The sequence below is a fragment of the Gadus morhua genome, chromosome 8 (assembly GCF_902167405.1).
Source record: "Gadus morhua chromosome 8, gadMor3.0, whole genome shotgun sequence".
Taxonomy (NCBI): Eukaryota; Metazoa; Chordata; class Actinopteri; order Gadiformes; family Gadidae; genus Gadus; species Gadus morhua.
In genome coordinates this window covers 25,403,935-25,422,803 of record NC_044055.1, presented here as the reverse complement: position 1 = coordinate 25,422,803, position 18,869 = coordinate 25,403,935, and the positions used below count along the sequence as shown (strand labels likewise).

General features: G+C 42.7%; 1 protein-coding gene across 3 annotated transcripts in view; it reads right to left on the bottom strand.

Annotated features, from left to right (window-relative positions):
• ythdc2 (YTH domain containing 2) overlaps nt 1-18,869 on the bottom strand; it is a 166,435-nt gene that overhangs the window by 89,170 nt on the left and 58,396 nt on the right. For all 3 annotated transcript variants that reach the window (XM_030364496.1, XM_030364498.1, XM_030364497.1), the window contains exons 6-8: nt 18,220-18,419; nt 12,195-12,361; nt 9,176-9,278 (exon numbers count right to left, since the gene is read on the bottom strand). In XM_030364496.1, the coding sequence (XP_030220356.1) occupies nt 9,176-9,278; nt 12,195-12,361; nt 18,220-18,419 (470 nt within the window). The remainder of the gene's footprint in view (nt 1-9,175; nt 9,279-12,194; nt 12,362-18,219; nt 18,420-18,869) is intronic.

Below are 18,869 nucleotides of genomic sequence, written 5' to 3'. Positions count from 1 at the left end.
AACGTAACAGCCAATCAGTTTTCAACCGGCCAACCGTTCCCTGCAGTGCAGTCCGGGGTGAACCGCAGAATGGAGGAGAAAGTGATTGTTGCCGTTTGAGACTCCCCGAGCTCTATATAGAATAGTATATAATATAATTGTATTGTATACATAATTTCACGGCCAAAAGCTCTGTGCGCCTCCGGCTGGCCGTAGCGCGGGAGGCGCTACGGGAGGGTTTAGCGGGGTTTGTTTACCTACGTTGCTATGGTTACCAGTCTTGTGTGTTCCACGGTTTATTAGGTATCTAAATCGCTGTCTAATCAATACTTCATTCACTGCCTCTTCCGTGGTCATTACAATATTATGAATAGACTGCGTGGAGAAAGTTAATGCTGTTACTGTAGTCGATAAAGCCTCCAAATTCAACCCCCGACTCGTTGAAGGATTTCGGGTGGCTAGTTTATGATGCTAAGAACATGAAAATGTTCTGTACATTTTGTAAGGAAGCCCCATTGGCAATGGCAAGCTCCTCTGTTTATAACAGAGGAGTTTATATCTGTTTATAAAGGGACACTGTAGCATTTTAAGTAATGCATTAGCTAAAATCAAAGTCTTCATTCACAAATATGTCCTCATTGGTGTAAAATCACCGCTACCAATAGTTTGATTTATCCTTCTGAGCCAGGGCTCTACAATGCGCCCATTTCACTCGCATTTGCGAGCGAATATTTCGGCGTGCGAACGAGAAAAACAAAACAGGAGCACGCGTGCGAGTGACTACTCCACAGCGCAATATACTGTGCGTTCACACCAAACGCGAAGGGACGAAACGATTCCATACAAAGCAACGATTCCATTTGCAGCGCAACACTTTTGCCCGGCACGGGCGAGCGCGTTCACGTGGATTTCAGGTGGATTTGCAGCAGGCAACTTTTGCTCGAGTTGAAATATTTAAACTTTGCCGCGACATTCGCGTGATGACAGCCAATCAGCGTTCAACAGCGTGGCCACTGAGTGACGTGCGTAACGTAACAGCCAATCAGTTTTCAACCGGCCAACCGTTCCCTGCAGTGCAGTCCGGGGTGAACCGCAGAATGGAGGAGAAAGTGATTGTTGCCGTTTGAGACTCCCCGAGCTCTATATAGAATAGTATATAATATAATTGTATTGTATACATAATTTCACGGCCAAAAGCTCTGTGCGCCTCCGGCTGGCCGTAGCGCGGGAGGCGCTACGGGAGGGTTTAGCGGGGTTTGTTTACCTACGTTGCTATGGTTACCAGTCTTGTGTGTTCCACGGTTTATTAGGTATCTAAATCGCTGTCTAATCAATACTTCATTCACTGCCTCTTCCGTGGTCATTACAATATTATGAATAGACTGCGTGGAGAAAGTTAATGCTGTTACTGTAGTCGATAAAGCCTCCAAATTCAACCCCCGACTCGTTGAAGGATTTCGGGTGGCTAGTTTATGATGCTAAGAACATGAAAATGTTCTGTACATTTTGTAAGGAAGCCCCATTGGCAATGGCAAGCTCCTCTGTTTATAACAGGGAACCCTAATCTGAAACGCGATGCTGTGGTGAAACACATCGAGTCCACTAGGCATTCTCGCTGTCCCGATTTCTATATAAATCGCACCCAGCCCAATAACCCTGGTACGGTGGAAGCCGAAATTGGTGCGGTTTTGTGTAGCATAAATGTAATCTTGTCTATTTATTTGTCTTAATTTTGCTTTAGTAAGTTGTTGCTGTTGGTGTGTGCAATATCTGCACGCTAATAAATGTTCTAAACAAAAACCTATTTTGCCCCCATTTTTTTCCCCTGTGCTCCTACATTTTTTAACTTAGGGGCACGAGTGCTCCTGAAAAAAAAAGTTAGTGTAGAGCCCTGTTCTGAGCGAAGAATTTCTTGTATATTACTTACGGTGAAGTCCTATGGAGGCATCCATGTTGTGCCAGTCTATGAAAAACAACAATGGCCGAGAGGGACAGACAGCACGTGGTACTAGCAGGCTAAACACGTCTTCGCTCAAAGTCAGCATGACTGAAACGTAGAAGGAGCTCAGCGAGACACGCTTGCACTGGCCCAGCAAATTTGAAAGACTGCACTGCACTTTCGTTCATAATGCATGATCATAATAATGTCTGCCAGAGGAGAAGGAATCCTCGTCGCCAAAAAGCGAAAAAATACGAATAGGCAACGTAACCGGTGAATTCAAAAGACGAGGGTAAACATTGCGGTAGCTTTTCCAAGGTTTAAGGAGATAATGAAGGATTACGATTTTCAAAAGGACGCTGAGGTTGCCTGCTTTCTTCTCGAAAGGTAAGTCAATGAAAAGGTCTTAATGACAAGCTTCTCTCATTGCTTGGTCTGTAATTCATTACATAGGCAGCATAACACTAGAACACATATAGTTAAAAGCCTTAACAGCCTCATTGGTGGATAGCAGCATAGGCTATGTTTGATTGAATAAGGGTTGCATTTCATGCCCACTACCTCCCACCGTTCCACTGCCTCTCTGCCCTCCCGCTCTTCCTCTCCCTACCGTTGAATCACCTAATGATCTCTGACAATGTTTATCACTACTAATTAATTACTAATTTATTTATTTATTATTACATATAATTCATGCGATGTAGAGAAATGTAAGTGCTAGTAAAAGATTTGTGTTTGTTGAGTGTCAGGTTGTTAACTGATGCTAAAGGTTAGACTATGACATATTAATGTTAAAAAATAGTAATAATAATAAATGATATAAACATGGAAACATATTTAACTATCTTGCTCGGGGAGTAATTACTCCATGCTCATACTTATGATTCAATGTAGTTTGTAATTACGCTCCTCACTCTAAAGAAAACTCGATGAGGTAGTATTGGATGACATGTTGTCATAGCTGCTTGGCGCATACCGCCTACCGTAGTTGCAACCAGGTTGCAACGTCCATTTTAAAAAGCAAGCACTATTCGTTTGAATGCAATACAAAATTGTCACTTTAAAGAATATTTTTCATTTTTCAAAGTCATGTAACAAAAATGTTGTTTTGGCTTAAAAAGGAACCTCCATGCACTGGTTAAAACTCCAAAGTACTCATAAACTTATATTTACAAACTATCCAGACAGAAGTCATAGGTTCTTGAGGCAGATTTGTTCACCATCATGTCCTTAAGTCAATGAGGTCACCAGATATGCTTGTTTAAAGTTTGGGCACCATTGGGCAAATCTGTGTAATTTCTATTCAATGTAAATATGTAGTCAGCCTCTATAGCTGCAGAGAGTTTCATAATAAGTGGCATAGCAATTTTTGCTGTTTAGGTCATTCTGGCGGTAATGTGATCAGTTGAAAACTTTGAAGAAGCATAACTCCTCAGCCTTTTGATGTACGATCATGAAAGTTAGTTTGTCCATCCCCAGACCCAAGGTGAGCGGGTTGTCAATCGTAGTCCAACTAAAAACATCTTAAAGAGCTCATGTCATGCCACCAAGTGTGGGTGTGATGACCTGGTACAAGCCGTACCAATCATTCCTTTCCTGGGCCATAGTGACCTCACAAGTAGGCATGTCCACCCAGATTTATCAAGGACGTCAGAATCACAATGGTCTGTCAAGGTCTCATTGGTCTTCAGGGTCACCATGGCCAGTCTGGGTCACAATGGTCTGTCAGGGTCACAAAGGTCTGTCAGGGTCACAATGGTCGGTCAGGGTCCTAATTGTCTGTCAGGGACACAACGGTCAGTCAGGGTCAGTCAGGGTCTTAATGATCTGTCAGGGTCTTAAGGGTCTGTCAGGGTCTTAATGATCTGTCAGGGTCTTAATGATCTGTCAGGGTCTTTGTAGTCTGTCAAGGACTTGAAAAAAAGATTTCTGAAAATTTCACTTTCTGAGGTTTTCTAAAATTAATATGAGTTCCCCTAGCCCAGTGGTTTTCAAACTGTGGGGCGCGCCAGAGTTCTTCAGGGGGGGCGCGACGTGAGAAAAAAATAAACCCGAAGAAAAACCTGAAAGTCGATGATTCAAATCATCAATCGTACTTCAACTGTAGAAGTAACCTAACTAAATCGATTTTCAACCGTTTATCTTCGTGCAAACCATTTAACAAATCTACACACTTGTATCTTCAATAATATCGAAACAGAATTTCGATATCATTTAAAATTTCTTCAGAATCACAGTTTTAGTTTCATACCGCTTCGTTTTCAGCTGTTTTCATTGAAGACGTCAGCCCATTCTGATACACCTACTTCTAGACATCGTAACTCATTCATTTTTCAACCGTTTACCATCGTTCAATCCATTGAACAAATCTACACACTTGTATCTTCAATACTATCCAAACGGAATTTTGATAGCATTTATACTTTTTTCAGAATCAGTTTTAGTTTCAAACCGGCATCGTTTTCAGTTGCTTATAATAATTTAGGTCCCCATAGCAACGCCGGTAAACAAACCCCGCCGAATAGTCGAATCTCTGGACTGAAAAAGCAGATCCGATTCGACTCTGAAAATTCAAAGTCGGGGACCCTGAATGGCAGTTTACACAGATTAAGATGTTCAAATGTATTTAAAAAAGGTTAAGCTAAAACATGCTTAGATAAAGTTGTTAAATTGTGTTAAGAAATGTGTTTAAAAACGCACAAAGATGTTTTAATGTTTCAGAAATATGTTTAAAATGTTTAAAAAATATGTTTCAAATGTTTAAAAAATATGTTTCAAATGTTTTAAAATTATGATCAGAGATGTTTAAAATGTGTAAAATAATTAAGATAGCTTTCAAAACACAGGTCTTTAGAACATTTTTTTTTTGGGGGGGGGGGGCTCAGCTGAATTTTTTTCTCTGAGGGGGGGCTCACTCTCTCACACTTTGAAAACCCCTGCCCTAGCCTACCTATGCTCCCCCAGTAGCTAGAAATTGCGTTGGGTGCAAAACAAGCACTAGGCATTCTGCTCCGCCTTCGAAAAAACGAAGATCAAACGTGCCGTTTTAGAATTTTCCCCGTATGTCGTCATAAGGGGAGATGCCACCTCCCCTTTGTCTGCCTTGCCAGCCCAGAGAATTTGGCCCGCCAATGAGACAATGAGCTACGACCGTGTGAGCGCCACATGTGGGTGTGTGTGTGTGTGTGATTCACTACCGTCCCGGAAACGTCCCGAAAAACATTTTGAAGCGTCCCGAATCGTCCCAAATCTTCCCAAGAATCCTTTTTTACATTTTGAGTTGTTACTTACTGATAATATAATACAAATACAATACATTATTGTGATAAAATAATTAATTTATGTCCAGACTAGATTTCTTTAGCTTCAAGATAACAACCAACACCCTCAGTCACGGAACGTGACCTTCTGCCAGTATTCCACCATTTAGTGTCATTAGCTAGGCGAGACCTCCAGTCCGACTTCACCCGTTTAGAAACCACGCTTGCAGGAGGAGCATAGATAGTACGTATATAATATGGATGTAGCATCCGGGCAGACCTCAGTTATTTCAACTGCATCCAATTCTCTTGGCTTATGAGCGTCGCCATTTTGTCATCGTTTGACTCCGCCTCAATTCCTCTAACCAACAACAGAGCATTGATCTGACGTTGGGGGGGGGATGCGCCCATCTAGGTGACATAAACCGAATTAGCGCGTACCTCATTAGTTGTTTCTTTTGACGGAGATAGCATTCTAATCCTGAAAACTAGCCTCCGAGTCAAGGTCAGAGTCAGCGGCTAGCTGTCACGCAAGAACCCGCGCCCCTAATTATTCATAATTTCTAACCTCCAATAAAATGAAAACTAGTCTGCAAAAAGAAAAAATGGAGATATGAACTAAACCTACTGACTAGAATGGTTTTGGGTAGAGGTGTACGCTTCCTCCACAGAGACAACGCAGCGATATCATCAGGGCCGTCGGACTGCGGGTATGAGGTACACAGTTGTGTACCTCATGGGAATAAAAAAATAAATAAATTATGTCTTTTGAACAATTCTGCGTAGGGGGAATTCGGGGGGAGGGTCATCAGTACCTCTTGTATACAGGGCCCAGAATTTGGTGCTACGGCCCTGGATATCATCATGAGCAGTTAAACTGGAGAGAAAGTGAAATCCGCAAGCTGCTGAATATGTATGAGAAGGTGATGCAGTCGCATTAAACCATGGTTTCTCAACGGGGGCGGTACCGGGGGGTGTTCGCACAACCTAGGGGGGCGCTGGGAACGTTATTCCATTTTTTTGGGGGGGATTGTAAACTTTTTAAAAAAAAATTGGGGTGATAGGCTACCTGTTGCCCGTGGTTCCCGGGCCATTCATTCATTCGTTCACGGGGCATGGCGGGAGTCGCGGGAGACGTGGGAGTGGTCGCAGTGCCCAAGGTTACGGTGCCCGGGCCGCAGGGTGCCGCGGCACTACGGGAGACGTGGCGGCCGGGAGTCGCAGTGAATGAATGTTCAATCCAACCATTTCATCCTCAACACTTCTTTCCCCCTCCCCCTCCCTTCCCATTCGTTCGGGTTTGCAGAAAGTCTTGAAAACTTAAACAGAAAAATTAATTCAGTGCCCACAAAATTCTCTTCGAATTTTTCTCTCTGTCGACCCGAGAGAGAATATTGATCCTCCCGATGAGAATTAATTACGTCCCCGGGACGACGGGACGTGGTTAATTTTAATCTCTGGATTACACACACTAACGCAAGTGTTGTAAACTTCTTTGTTATTTGGATAACCGTTCTGCTGTTGGTATTATGGCGCATAACACGTCGGTTCTTTGACGACTCTGGTATTTCCCCAACGAGACTCGTAGTGGGGGTTATCTCAGCCATTGTTGAGAAGGAATTGGGGGAAAGGAACTTTGGCTTTGACTCCCTGAGACCCGCTGCCCGCTGCCGCGAGGCACCACCGCCACAAAGCACCACCGCCCGGCAGCGGGCAGCAAGCGGTCTACTTCAGATTGATGTGGAAGTGGAGGAACCAGAGACGTCTGAGAACCCGACGCTGTCGTTTGTGATTCATAATATCATCTGGAGGCGCACATAGCTTTTGGCCGTGATAATATGTATTATATTATATAGATATCTATGTATTATATGATATTATTTAGATATAGAGCTCCAGGACTCTAACGCAATTGTTGTACACTTCTTTGTTATTTGGATAACCGTTCTGCTGTTGGTGTTATGGCTCATAACACGTCTGACCCTCGTCTCTGGTATTTCCACAACGAGACTCGTAGTGGGGGTTATCTCAGCCATGGTTGAGAAGTAATTGGGGGAAAGGAACTTTGGCTTTAAATCCCTGAAGGACATGAACCACGACATGGAGGAGAAAGGGATTTTTGCCCGCGATTGTCTCCTGCTTGAGCCCAGCTTCCCGCTGCCGAGGGACCACCGCCTCGGCGCTGCCCGCTGCCCAATATCTATATTAAAGCACCCATAAAGTGGCATACCATGGGACCTTTAATGGTCTGTCAGGGTCTGCGTCAGGGTCTTAATAGTCTGTCAAGGTCTAAATGGTCTGTCAGGGTCTTTAAGGTTAGGGTCTTATTGGTCTGCGTCAGGGTATTAAAGGTATTTTGCAATATTCACTCTAGTAACTCAATCCGCTTGAAATTGGGAACAGAGGCATTCCCCCTCAAGCAGTGTTTACAATTGTTTTTCGACAGCTAAAGAAATTAGGTCAAAGCGCCAATTTGAATAAATACTAATAAATTCTCCATTTCCATTGCAAGTCCGCTTCAGAAGCCTCAAGGGGGAGGCTGGAACTTGGAACCTGCCAGGTAAGGAAACCTCCCTAACCATGTGTATAAAGTTGTGTGTTAATATCACATTCAGTGACGTAACTGCTCTTAAGCGTAATGCACTAATTTGCCAGCAGGTGGCACAAGATCACAGTTAAACGGCATCTACAATCAACCAAGTGTGTTTATGTTTCTGTGTGTCTGGGTCTAAAAACTATAGCCTGGTCCTACCAGACTCTCGTACTTCATTTCAATTGCACAGAGAGTCTGGACCCACTCAATTGACAAATGTTAACTCACTTGAAGGCGACTGCCTGTTGAAGTTTAAAACGATTGGATCTGCCCGGTGCCACTCTGGATCTGCCATAACCAATCGCTAAGGTTTGGCCGGGAATCACGTTGCGCGCAGGCTGTAAACCGTGCGTGAAGATGTCTGTCAACGAGAGCTGACTTTATCGTCATTGTTCTCAGCCACTCCCTCTGTTCACTGATTGGACGCAGAAAATTTAGACGGAGAAAACCCACAAAATACCGCAGACCCAGACCTAGTACTGAGGGGAAATTAAAATTGAGCAGAAGTACTTAGGCGGGCGGAGCCAGGCTATAAAAATTAGGTCACAGTGAATATTCTATTATTCGTTCCCGAGGGTCAAAGTCGATTTTTAACATTTAGACCGTTAACATTTTTTCCCATTCGAATAAACAAGAATTAACGGACAGAACTAATGTTGGACAGGTGTCCAAGGGCATTTTCCTGCTTATACCATGGTCACTTGCCATAGAAAATAAATTAAGACCATTAATTTATAGGGGGATTATTTATTTATCAGAATGATCACAAAAAGAACATTTGTTTGACCGGCTGCCATGGTTATCTCCGCGTGGTTAATTGAAAGCATAGACCGTCGCGATTCCCATTGAAACTAATGGCGCGGTGATTATTCTTCAAAACGAGAGCTGGTAAATTGTGAAAAATGAATTAAACTGTAATCAAACAACACGGCTATATGCTATACACTTTGTGTTGAAAGTATAGACCGTCGCGATTCAGCCTTATACCACAGATACTATAGGGTCTATAGCATATAACCAAGTTTTCGGATTACAGTTGAATGCATTTTTCACAATTTACCAGCTCTCGTTTTGATGGCTGAACAGACAATTTGACTGGAACTACTTAGCAGGTAGTTGTTTTTTTGCGTTTAAGATACTGATTTCTTGCCGACGATCCATGGCTGCCTATGTGAATGTTGGCACACATCGAACAATCGATTATTCGTTCATAACACCCACCGATTATTCGACCATGAAAAATTTGAGTTATCCACATCCCTAGTTAATACCTTGTGTGACTGCTTGCAGTCCTAGATTGTCATTGTTCTTTGAACAATACAACATTCATATATTACAAAACTCAATAAACATACTGTTAATATCAGGTACACCAATGTAAAAAGACATGCATCTTAAACTCACCACTATCACATGCGTTACAGTGGACAGGATGTCGTCTCCAGCCATCATAGTCCTGAGCAGTACTTCATTGGTACAGAACGTCAGCAGGGTCATAGGAGAAGACCTGATGGATTCAAAATAACGGATTATTTTTTAATCACAATGGAAGCCTAACCCTAACATATCACCCAGCACTAATAGATATAAAAACGATCTAAATCAGAGCAATAATAATGTCAGCTGGTAGCCATTTGTCAAACTGATTCTGCTCTTAAACTACCCAACTCACCAACCAGCCAATTTGATTATAAATAAGTGAGGCACTACATTGAGAGCTCCAGAACTCTGCGGTCAGAATTGGCTCTGCACACAATTGTTCCAGAAATATAACTTTTTTACCATAGCAAAACATTATGTTGAATGATCTGACTGAAGAGATCTCTCTAAATGTATATAGAATCATTATGTACGGATATATATCACGTATGTATACTGTACAATATACATTGTAAAAACATTTGCTAATTACATTAGCTCAGCATATCAAGTATTTGTACTCAACCTTTTCTCCCCAGTTGAAATAAGTGTTTATCATATACAGTAGGCCTACTTTAGTATAACAGCCCTTGGGTTAGTAAACAAATCACAACGACCAACATGAATTTTAAGTTTTATTCATGAAAAAATATGAACTATTCACAAAAAAAAAAACGTGTAGTGTGGGTTTGCTGGAGTCAAAAATAGTCACAGCTCATCTTGAGCATTTACTGTCTCCTGGTAGCCACGGCAGAGATTAAAAGTAACGACGTCCCGTCGTCCCGGGGACGTAATTAATTGTCATCGGGAGGATTATTATTCTCTCTCGGGTCGACCTCGGGACGAAGAGAATTTTGCGGGCACTGACTTAATTTTTCTGTTTAAGTTTTCAACACTTTCTGCGATGTTCACGATCGGTGGAAGAGACTTATTTAATGGAAAGGGCTTCGTTTAATTGGCTCACGCGCACACGTTTGTGTTGTTCAGTGAGACAGCGGGGGTAAAATCCCCCGTTCGTCAGGCCATTGAATGCTCCGTTCACTTGCATGGGACCTTCACAACTTCCGGCGGTGAATTATGAAATATAATTCACCGTTGCTAAGTATAATCATGAGTATAATTGGCCGCTGTCAAAGAAAAACAACAGATTTTTCACCTCTAATAAAGTCTTTGGTATCACTCCGCAAGTACCGGTAACTTGTCAACCCCAGCGTCTTCGGTTATAAGCGACGTCAACGTCTTTGGCGGACTATTTCTCTGCTGATCAACACTACGAATGCTGGTGGCATCAAATAAATTGTAAAAAGACACACCATGTGAAGTTATTGTTTCGTTTTGGCAAGTAGCCGTGTAATAAGCGGGATATGTAGAGAACATCGCCGGTCATGATCGAAAATAAGCTTATTTTCCCGATAATTACCGGCGTTCTATACACTATCCTTTTTTATCCCTTTTTAAATTCCTGCTGCTTCGGGTTTGCCTTTGTAGGTGCATTGAGAGGATGAGCGGGCGAATTCGCTGTCAGTGCGTGTGCATGATACGCAGGTTTATCCAATAAGTGGTAGGGTACCCACCTGCGCACCATTGCCATGTATGCGCGCTTGTCTCTGTGTGCGCTTGTGTCTGTGTGCGTCTGTGAACGAGAATGACAGGGAGAAAGATTGCTACGCGGAGATGTACGAACGGAACGATATTTATATTTCAAAATCGCTAAAACGTTTTTTAAAAAAAAGTAGAATCAATTTTTGTCGCTCGGTGTTGATTCTGTGGCGTTGCGTCAAACATTGTTCTATGTATGTATTGTATTGTTCTATGTATGCAAGAATAATAAATAACAACTAGGACTACAAGCAGTCCAAGAGGCATTCACAGCCCACATCCCCTATCCGACTGTTTCCTTTTCAAGAAAATCCCAGGTTTTGCACAGTAAAAATGCTTTGATTTCATGCCATGTCTCACAAATGTTTGGTCGAGGACGGATTCATACCGGTGTCCCGATGTCCATGTGGCCAACAATGCATGAACAAGTATAATTCAATGAGTAAATTACACTATATTTTAAAGGGATGGAGCAGCCTTCCTTACAGTAGGTACGTTACAGTTAAAGTCAACGTTTTCTCATACTAATGACACGTTTATGTTTGTGTGCATTAAAGCACGCCTTTATTAAACAACTGCAAGGCATTTGGAAATGTCAACCGATGAGCGCAACCAGCGCGGGATAACAATGAGCACAAGAGGCTCAATCATGAGCCTAGTCATGTTTAACCATACTAAAGTGTCAAATAATGACGTACATGCATTTCGACGTATTCCCTGTTGACAGTCTGGGGTGGCTGTGCAGAGCGCTAAACACTCGGAACAACGTTTGTGATTCACTTGTTCACATTTCCGGGAAATCATTTACGTAGAGGCACTCCTGCCACGCCCCCATATGCCTGGCCCGCGCGGTGGAGCTCAACTGCCCTTCGCTGGTCTTCCGGAAGGTAACCAATCACAACGGAGTGGGGTTGGCAGGAGGGGGGCGAGGGGGCGGAGAAGGACGAAACCAAGTGTTGACAGAGAATGCTGAAAGCGCCCAGATGAGAGGAAGCGTTTCCCGAAAATCGACATCGTTTTTTGTGCTGTTATTCGTGTCAGGTTACGCTATAGGAGTCATTAATAAGAAATAAAGACCAGAAAAGTAGTATAATAGGGTCTCTTCAACACAAAAGCAGGTTATTAAAATAAAAATGAAGTCTTACAGGCAGCAAGTGATACATTTCGTACTATCTGCTGGCGAGAATAGTGTGTCATACTTTACAACCAGACTAATAAGACACATATTAACAGTAGTGTGTCTTTCTTTGAAACCACACTAATAAGACACAGTAACAGTAGTGTGCATGCTTTGAAACTGCAGTCATAAATAGATTTGTTTTGCAGTCAAGTGAAGCACCCACACACCAGCCAGGCGAGCCTACAACAACATGCAACATTCGGAAAAATGCTGAAATTGAATTACCTGCTTTCTAATCGGATCTGGTAGCCAACAGTCTGACCAACTTTTTCCCCACGCTCTTCCGCAACCCGCTCTGCCGCAGAAATTGAAGCCAACCGCCGTGGCTGTGCACAGAAGACCCTGCAAGGAATCTCATTTCTGCTGCAGTCATCGAGCAGAAACTGTGGGATCTAAGGGGAGATATGGCAACAATGTTAAAGATCACTGCCACCAAATAGGTCAACATCGACAAGAGTTATCTACTACATTTCTACATTCTGAGGTCAAGATCCATAAGGAGACATTAGAAACATGATGACTGCGTTCTCAGATGTCTTGCCCATTACAAAATGTGTGGAAAACTCCTTCCCAAAAAGAGGTTTGGTATTAGACTCTGGACTAGAGCCCGACCAATTTATAGGCGGGCCAATATGAGGCATTTTCCAAACTATCTGTATCGGAATTTATAATGGCTGATTAATGAATATTTTCAAAAAATAAATAATTTGGGGTTATTGTGTTTTTGTTCAAAGAACGTTGCAGGGGAAAAGTTGCAGGGGGGGGGGTTGTCTTGTACCTGATTGAAGTATGAACAACATTGGCATTTACTGATCAAAACAGGAAGATACAAAAAAAAAGCCTATAGTGCAATTAAAGGATGAACATACAAACATACTGCCTTGAACATAGCAGTCAGGCTACTGCTTTTGTTTTGAGCCAAAAAAAAAAAGAATTGCGTTAATCGCGCGATAAAAAAATTAACGCCGTTAAAATTGTTTTGCGTTAACGGCGTAAATAACGCGTTTAACTGACAGCCCTAATAATAATTAAAAAATAATTTATTATTATCTGTTAATTTTTTTTCTTTTATACATTGGTAGTCAAGGCGGGGCCTTATTGTTAAGGCCTTAACAATACAGTGCTCGGGTAAACACTAATGTCAAATCGCCAGGTCCAGTTTAAGAACGCGACAACGTAGCCATTTCTCTTCAGTCAATCAGGACACAGCACAGAACAACTTGTACGTCACAGCCTTACTTCGTCCCGGTCCCGTACTGTCCACGCTAGCTATAACCGTTGTTATGGTTACATGCGACCATTCCAACATGCCCCCATTCAGACACCTTTTATTAGGCTTACCACCATTCCGACAGTCTACCAATTGGGGGATCATAAATATTTTGAAGTTTAGTTCAACCACAAAGTAGCCATTTCAGTATTATTTATCTGTAATTTCTTTGATTAATTCCCAATTTTGGTTGTGATCGCACCATCTTTCAACGTCTTTGTTTAATGCGACTGCATCATCTTCTCTCACATGATCAGGTTTCGCTTTCTATCCAATTAGAACTGCTCAGGTTGATATCGCTGCGTTGTCTCTGTGTAGACAGCGCAGCAACACCTCTACCCAAGCCCCCTCCCCCAAGTTTATATTTTAATACATTTTATTTATCAGAACTATAATGTTTTTTGATGCTTTTTTTGTTGTGACATTAAAAACAAAGTTCATTTTTAAACTGCATTACCTTATTATTTCAGTGAGGACTCATAAATAACAAAAAATAACCAATGTGAGGGAAATCTGTTTATGTTTTGTTACGCGTTTCTGGAATTTATTTTTTAAATATATATTGGTGATATATCTGAATATCAGATTTTTAAATCACCAAATATTTGTATCGGTATTGGCCTTAAAAAAAACCTTTATCGATTTGGCTCTACTCTGAATTGTTCATGTCTAAGCCAGTATGCACATATCAAATTTAACCCATAAAGTTCTTTAAATGGACACTGTGTAGCATTTTAAGCAATGTATTAGTGCGAAGAATTTCTTATATTAATTTTATATTATTTACATTGAACGGGTAAGTCCTTACCCATTCCACGGGTAAGGACATAGGCTTCCATGTTCTTCCTGACTATTAACCCATTCGTGCCGGATGCTGCGCGGCGCAGCATTGCATCTCCCGCCGGTTGCTGCGTAGCGCAGCTTTGAGTCTCCTGCCGGCTGCTGCGTAGCGCAGCATTGTTGATATGTCGTCATTTTCTTGAAGCATGCAGCATAGAATGCACTGTCATTGGTTCAAATACACATGAGGTGGGTCTTGTTGGTCTTTAAAAACCACGTGACTACCCAAATGTCGTCGTTGGCCGACAATCACGTCAATCAAATAAAATCGCAAACCTATAAATAAAAAAATAAATAAAAAATCCCCGGCAAAAATGGCTAGCAACGAGTACTGTGACAGCGACGGCAGCGATGTGGAGTTGGGAGAGAGTGGGGAGTTTGAGAGGGAGGTGGAGGTAGAAGGTTTTGTACCTGATGATCCTTTGGATCGAGCCCAGGAGTGGGAATTTTGGGTCGAAGGAGAGGAGGAGGACGACGAAGACTTTGCGGGATTTCAGGTGGACTGGACGACGGATGGATACATGCCCCGAAATCCAAGGCAGTTCACTCGAAAACCGGGACCGAAGCAGCCGATTGCCGTGGATGAAACCCCTCTTGGGGTGTTTTCACGGATAGTCGACGATGAACTTTGGGACATGTTGGTGACCCAAACTAATTTATATGCAGATCAGATGCGCGGCCAAACCCCATCCAATTCGAAGTGGAACCCCATCTCCAAAACCGAGATGAAAACGTTTGTCGGGCTCTGCTTCACTTTTGGGGTCCTGAAACTGCCAGCACGCCGGGGTTATTGGAGGCAGACCAAGTGGCTGTACCAAACACACGTCCCCAAGGCCATGGCACGGGATCGTTTTGACATGATCTGGAAGTAATGATTTGTATTCTTGCGCTCTCTTCCGAGTTCCTATGTCTTACGGTAGCGTTAGCGCACTGACGTCTCCGTCATGGCCAGTAATGATAGTGGTGCTACAGCCTTCTGCTACTATTGATATAATAATGTCATAATAATTAAATAGCATAATAAATAGCAGCGTTGGGCAGTAGCTTCACTACTTGTAGAGAAGATAGTAGGGCTTTGACTCCGAACTTTGTTATTCGAATATATTTCGAATATCAAAAAAAAAAAAAAAACTAATATTACGCAGCCCTAATTATTCGAATATTAATATTAATAAACAAACAAACTTTGAATATGATTTTTGGGCAAAAGTCAAAGCCCTAGAAGATGGTAACTTACTACAATCCTCAGTACCTTGGTGGTAGCTTCACTTTATCATGAATCAAGTAACCTGTAATGTACATTTATTTGTAACATTTTAGTATTATTAAATTATATTTGTAATGGCAAAACTAGCTTGGCCACACAAGATACGATTTCCTGGGGTATTTCTCTGGCTAAACACAGCACAACCGTTTGTAGTATTGCCAATATCACTGCATCATACAACATACAACAAATATGATGGCAATGTTAGGCATAAACTCATTAATCTTATGTGCATTTTTAGATATCTCCAAGCTCTGGAAGCTCCGGGGATTCATGGACCTCCTCCTTGCCAAATTCCAGGATCTCTATGAGGTCAATGGCTTTGTCACCGTGGATGAGTCCATGGTGAAGTTCAAGGGACGCCTGGCCTTCCGGCAGTACCTCCCCATGAAGCCAGTGAAGTGGGGAGTAAAGGTGTGGGTGATGGCGGAAAGTAAGACAGGCTATGTCAATAATTTCCAAGTTTACACAGGGGCCATTCAGGGTAAGGCTGAGAAAGACCTGGCTCACAGAATTGTAATGGACCTGGCCAAACCTTACTTTGGATCCAACCTAACCATATACATGGATAACTTTTACACCGGTGTCCCATTGATGGTGGACCTCAAGAACAGGGGGGTACAAGCTTGTGGGACGGTGCGTGCCAATAGAAAGGGCCTCCCCAAGAGTAAGGACCTCACAAAGCAGGCTGGCATGAACAGGCACCAATTCAAGGTGGCGCAGCAGGATGACCTGACCTTCTGCATATGGCAGGACACCAAGGCAGTGATGGTCCTGTCAAATTTCCATGACCCGACAGCTTTTGGGTCAGTAAGGAGGAAGGCGAATGGTCAACGCCAAGTGGAGGTTCGTGTGCCAGCCTGCCTTGCTGACTACCAGCAGCACATGAAGGGGGTAGACCTGCTGGACCAGATGGATACTACCAGATCCAGCATTGGTCTACAAAGTGGTGGAGTAGGCTTTTTTTATTTCCTCACGGTGGCGTGCTACAATGCCTCTGTGGCTGCCAGGTCTGCAGGAGGAGCCGACTGGAAATATAGGAGGGGGGGCTACAAAGACTGGCTGGAGGATCTGACCATGGAGCTGATCGTCCCGGTCACCAAAAGAAGTGCTCCCCAGGTGCTCCCCACCAGCCCAATTGGAGCTTCTGCTGAGCATGACCTGGTCCAGCTAAACACAAAGAGGAAGACCTGCAGGGAGTGTTCTCTGAAGCACAGCGGCACCGACGTGCGTCCTGGGTCCACGCTGATGGGGTGCAGGCAGTGTGACCTTCCTCTGCACCGCGAGTGCTTCACGCATCACGTCCTTCGCCACGAGAGATGGTGCGCGCGCGCGCGCGTGCGTGCGTGTGTGCACCACGAGAGATGGTGCGCGCGCGCGCGTGCGTGTGTGTGCGTTCAAAAAGGAGGGATGTGAGCCATGGAGCTCAGACTGAGAATGTTCCCAGTTCCGTCTCAGGACTTTCCCCACCTCCTATCATACCAAGGTGCCTTGTTCTGTGTGTTGGCATGTTTTAAAATGTTATTTGTTATTTGTGATATGTTATTTGATGATATAAAGTATTTTTCCTTACCAATCTGATTTTGAGATTCTTTATAAAAATGAGTTGCTATGTTAGTGCTAAAGGAGCATGTTTTAATACAACCTGTGAGTCTTACCTTTAAAATGCAATTTATTTCATGTTTCTATGTACTACAGAGGCTTAGATATTAAGGTTTTCATAGACGTTGACAATTCTTAGTATTTTTCAGAAAACCCTCAGGAGATAAGGACATTTATATCTATTATACATAGGTTTTTATAGGCGTTTTTGGCAGGCGTTTTAGGAGTAAATGGGTTAAAAACTAAAACCGCCAAGAGGGAAATAAAGCACTAGGTGGTACTAGCAGGCAGAACACGTTTTTGCTCAGAGCTGGCATGAGTGAAACGTAGAAGGAGCTCAGCAAGACGTGCTTGTCACTGCCCCGGCAAATTTGAAAGCCTGCACTGCACTTTCGTTCATAATGCAAGATCATACTTCTGCCACAAGGGTAAACATCGGAGTAGCTTTTTCCAGGTTTAAAGAGCTAATGAAGGATTATGATTTTCAAAGGGACGCTGAAGTTGCCTGCTTTCATAGGTAGGTAGGTCAATGTTACTGTCTAAATAACAAGCTTTTCTCATTTCTTGTTTGTTTAATTCATTACATAGGCACCATAACAGTAGAACATGTATAGTTAAAAGCCTAAACAGCCTCGTTGGTGGATAGCTTCATAGGTTATGTTTGATTGAATAAAGGTTGCATTTCATAACTACTTCCTCCCACAGATCCACTGCCTCTGTCCTAAGCAACTTAATTCATCATCTTGCTCGAAGAATAATTACTTATACATGCTCACACTAATGATCCAATGCAGTTTGCAGTTTGTTTGAAATAACGTACCTCAAAAACAAAGGTTCCAATGCGTTATCTTGGTACCAAAATATGTGATATTGTTGTGCACGCAAAATATCCAATGTAGATGCTACTGGGTCATGGGTTAAATGAATAAAGGAAGAATTTTACTAGAAGACAGCATAGAGGAGGATTTGATTTAAATAGATGTTAAATTTGTTATTATATGATAACTGTGGGTTTTATGGGATCAAATACAACATGGAGGACAAAACAATGAAGGAAAGACAAAATCTTTGGTTGTAACAATAAAAAGTTTGTTCTTTATAGTTTTAGTCCTCTAGCTCAGCAGTTTTGTTTCCAGAGTGATCGATTTGGGCCCTTTTTTGGTATGAAAAAGTTCAGTCAGTTTAATCTGTATTATTATAATAATCAGTCTGTGTATTACACTGGAGCTCAATTTGCAACGTGATTCTTGACATGCGGTTTACTGTTTTACCTGTGTTGTTTTCCCGGAGCCGGTCTCTCCCACCACCACAACCACGCTGTTTTCCTTCACTAGCCTGAGGATCTTTTCCCGGTATGCATGTAAAGGAAGGGAGCCATGTTGGTCGTCCAGCGCAGAGGAAACTGCTTTTAGGGGCACCTGTGGAACGCCATTGTTTACCCGGCCACTTCTATTCTTGCCCTGGCTTCCATCTACAAAGGGGATAATAAATGAGAAGATATTGATCAAACTATACAGCCGAAAAATATAAAAGCATTTGTCCATTAACCTCTTTTGTAAAACCCCTCCCCCAAAATTGCAAAGGAGTTTTAAGGCATTTAAAAACATGAGAAAGCAGTCATGTGAAACATCCCTAAAAAGATAAGGTTTGACCACGAGTTTGGTTTGACTACTGCCGCGTTTCCACTGCAGGGTGCGGAACGGATCGGATCGCAAAGGAGCGGTAGGGAGGGGGCGGTATAGCCCAGCTAAATTCCGAGGTTGCGTTTCCACCGCTGACAGTACCCTTTAAGGTAGGCCGGATGTCGATCGCCGCGGCAGCTACGTAAACATCGTAAACAACGTCTTTCTCCCCAAAAATGCAGACGAACGTCTCCACCTCCTTGTTCGCCCAAGCAAGCGTTTTACGCAACATGTTAATT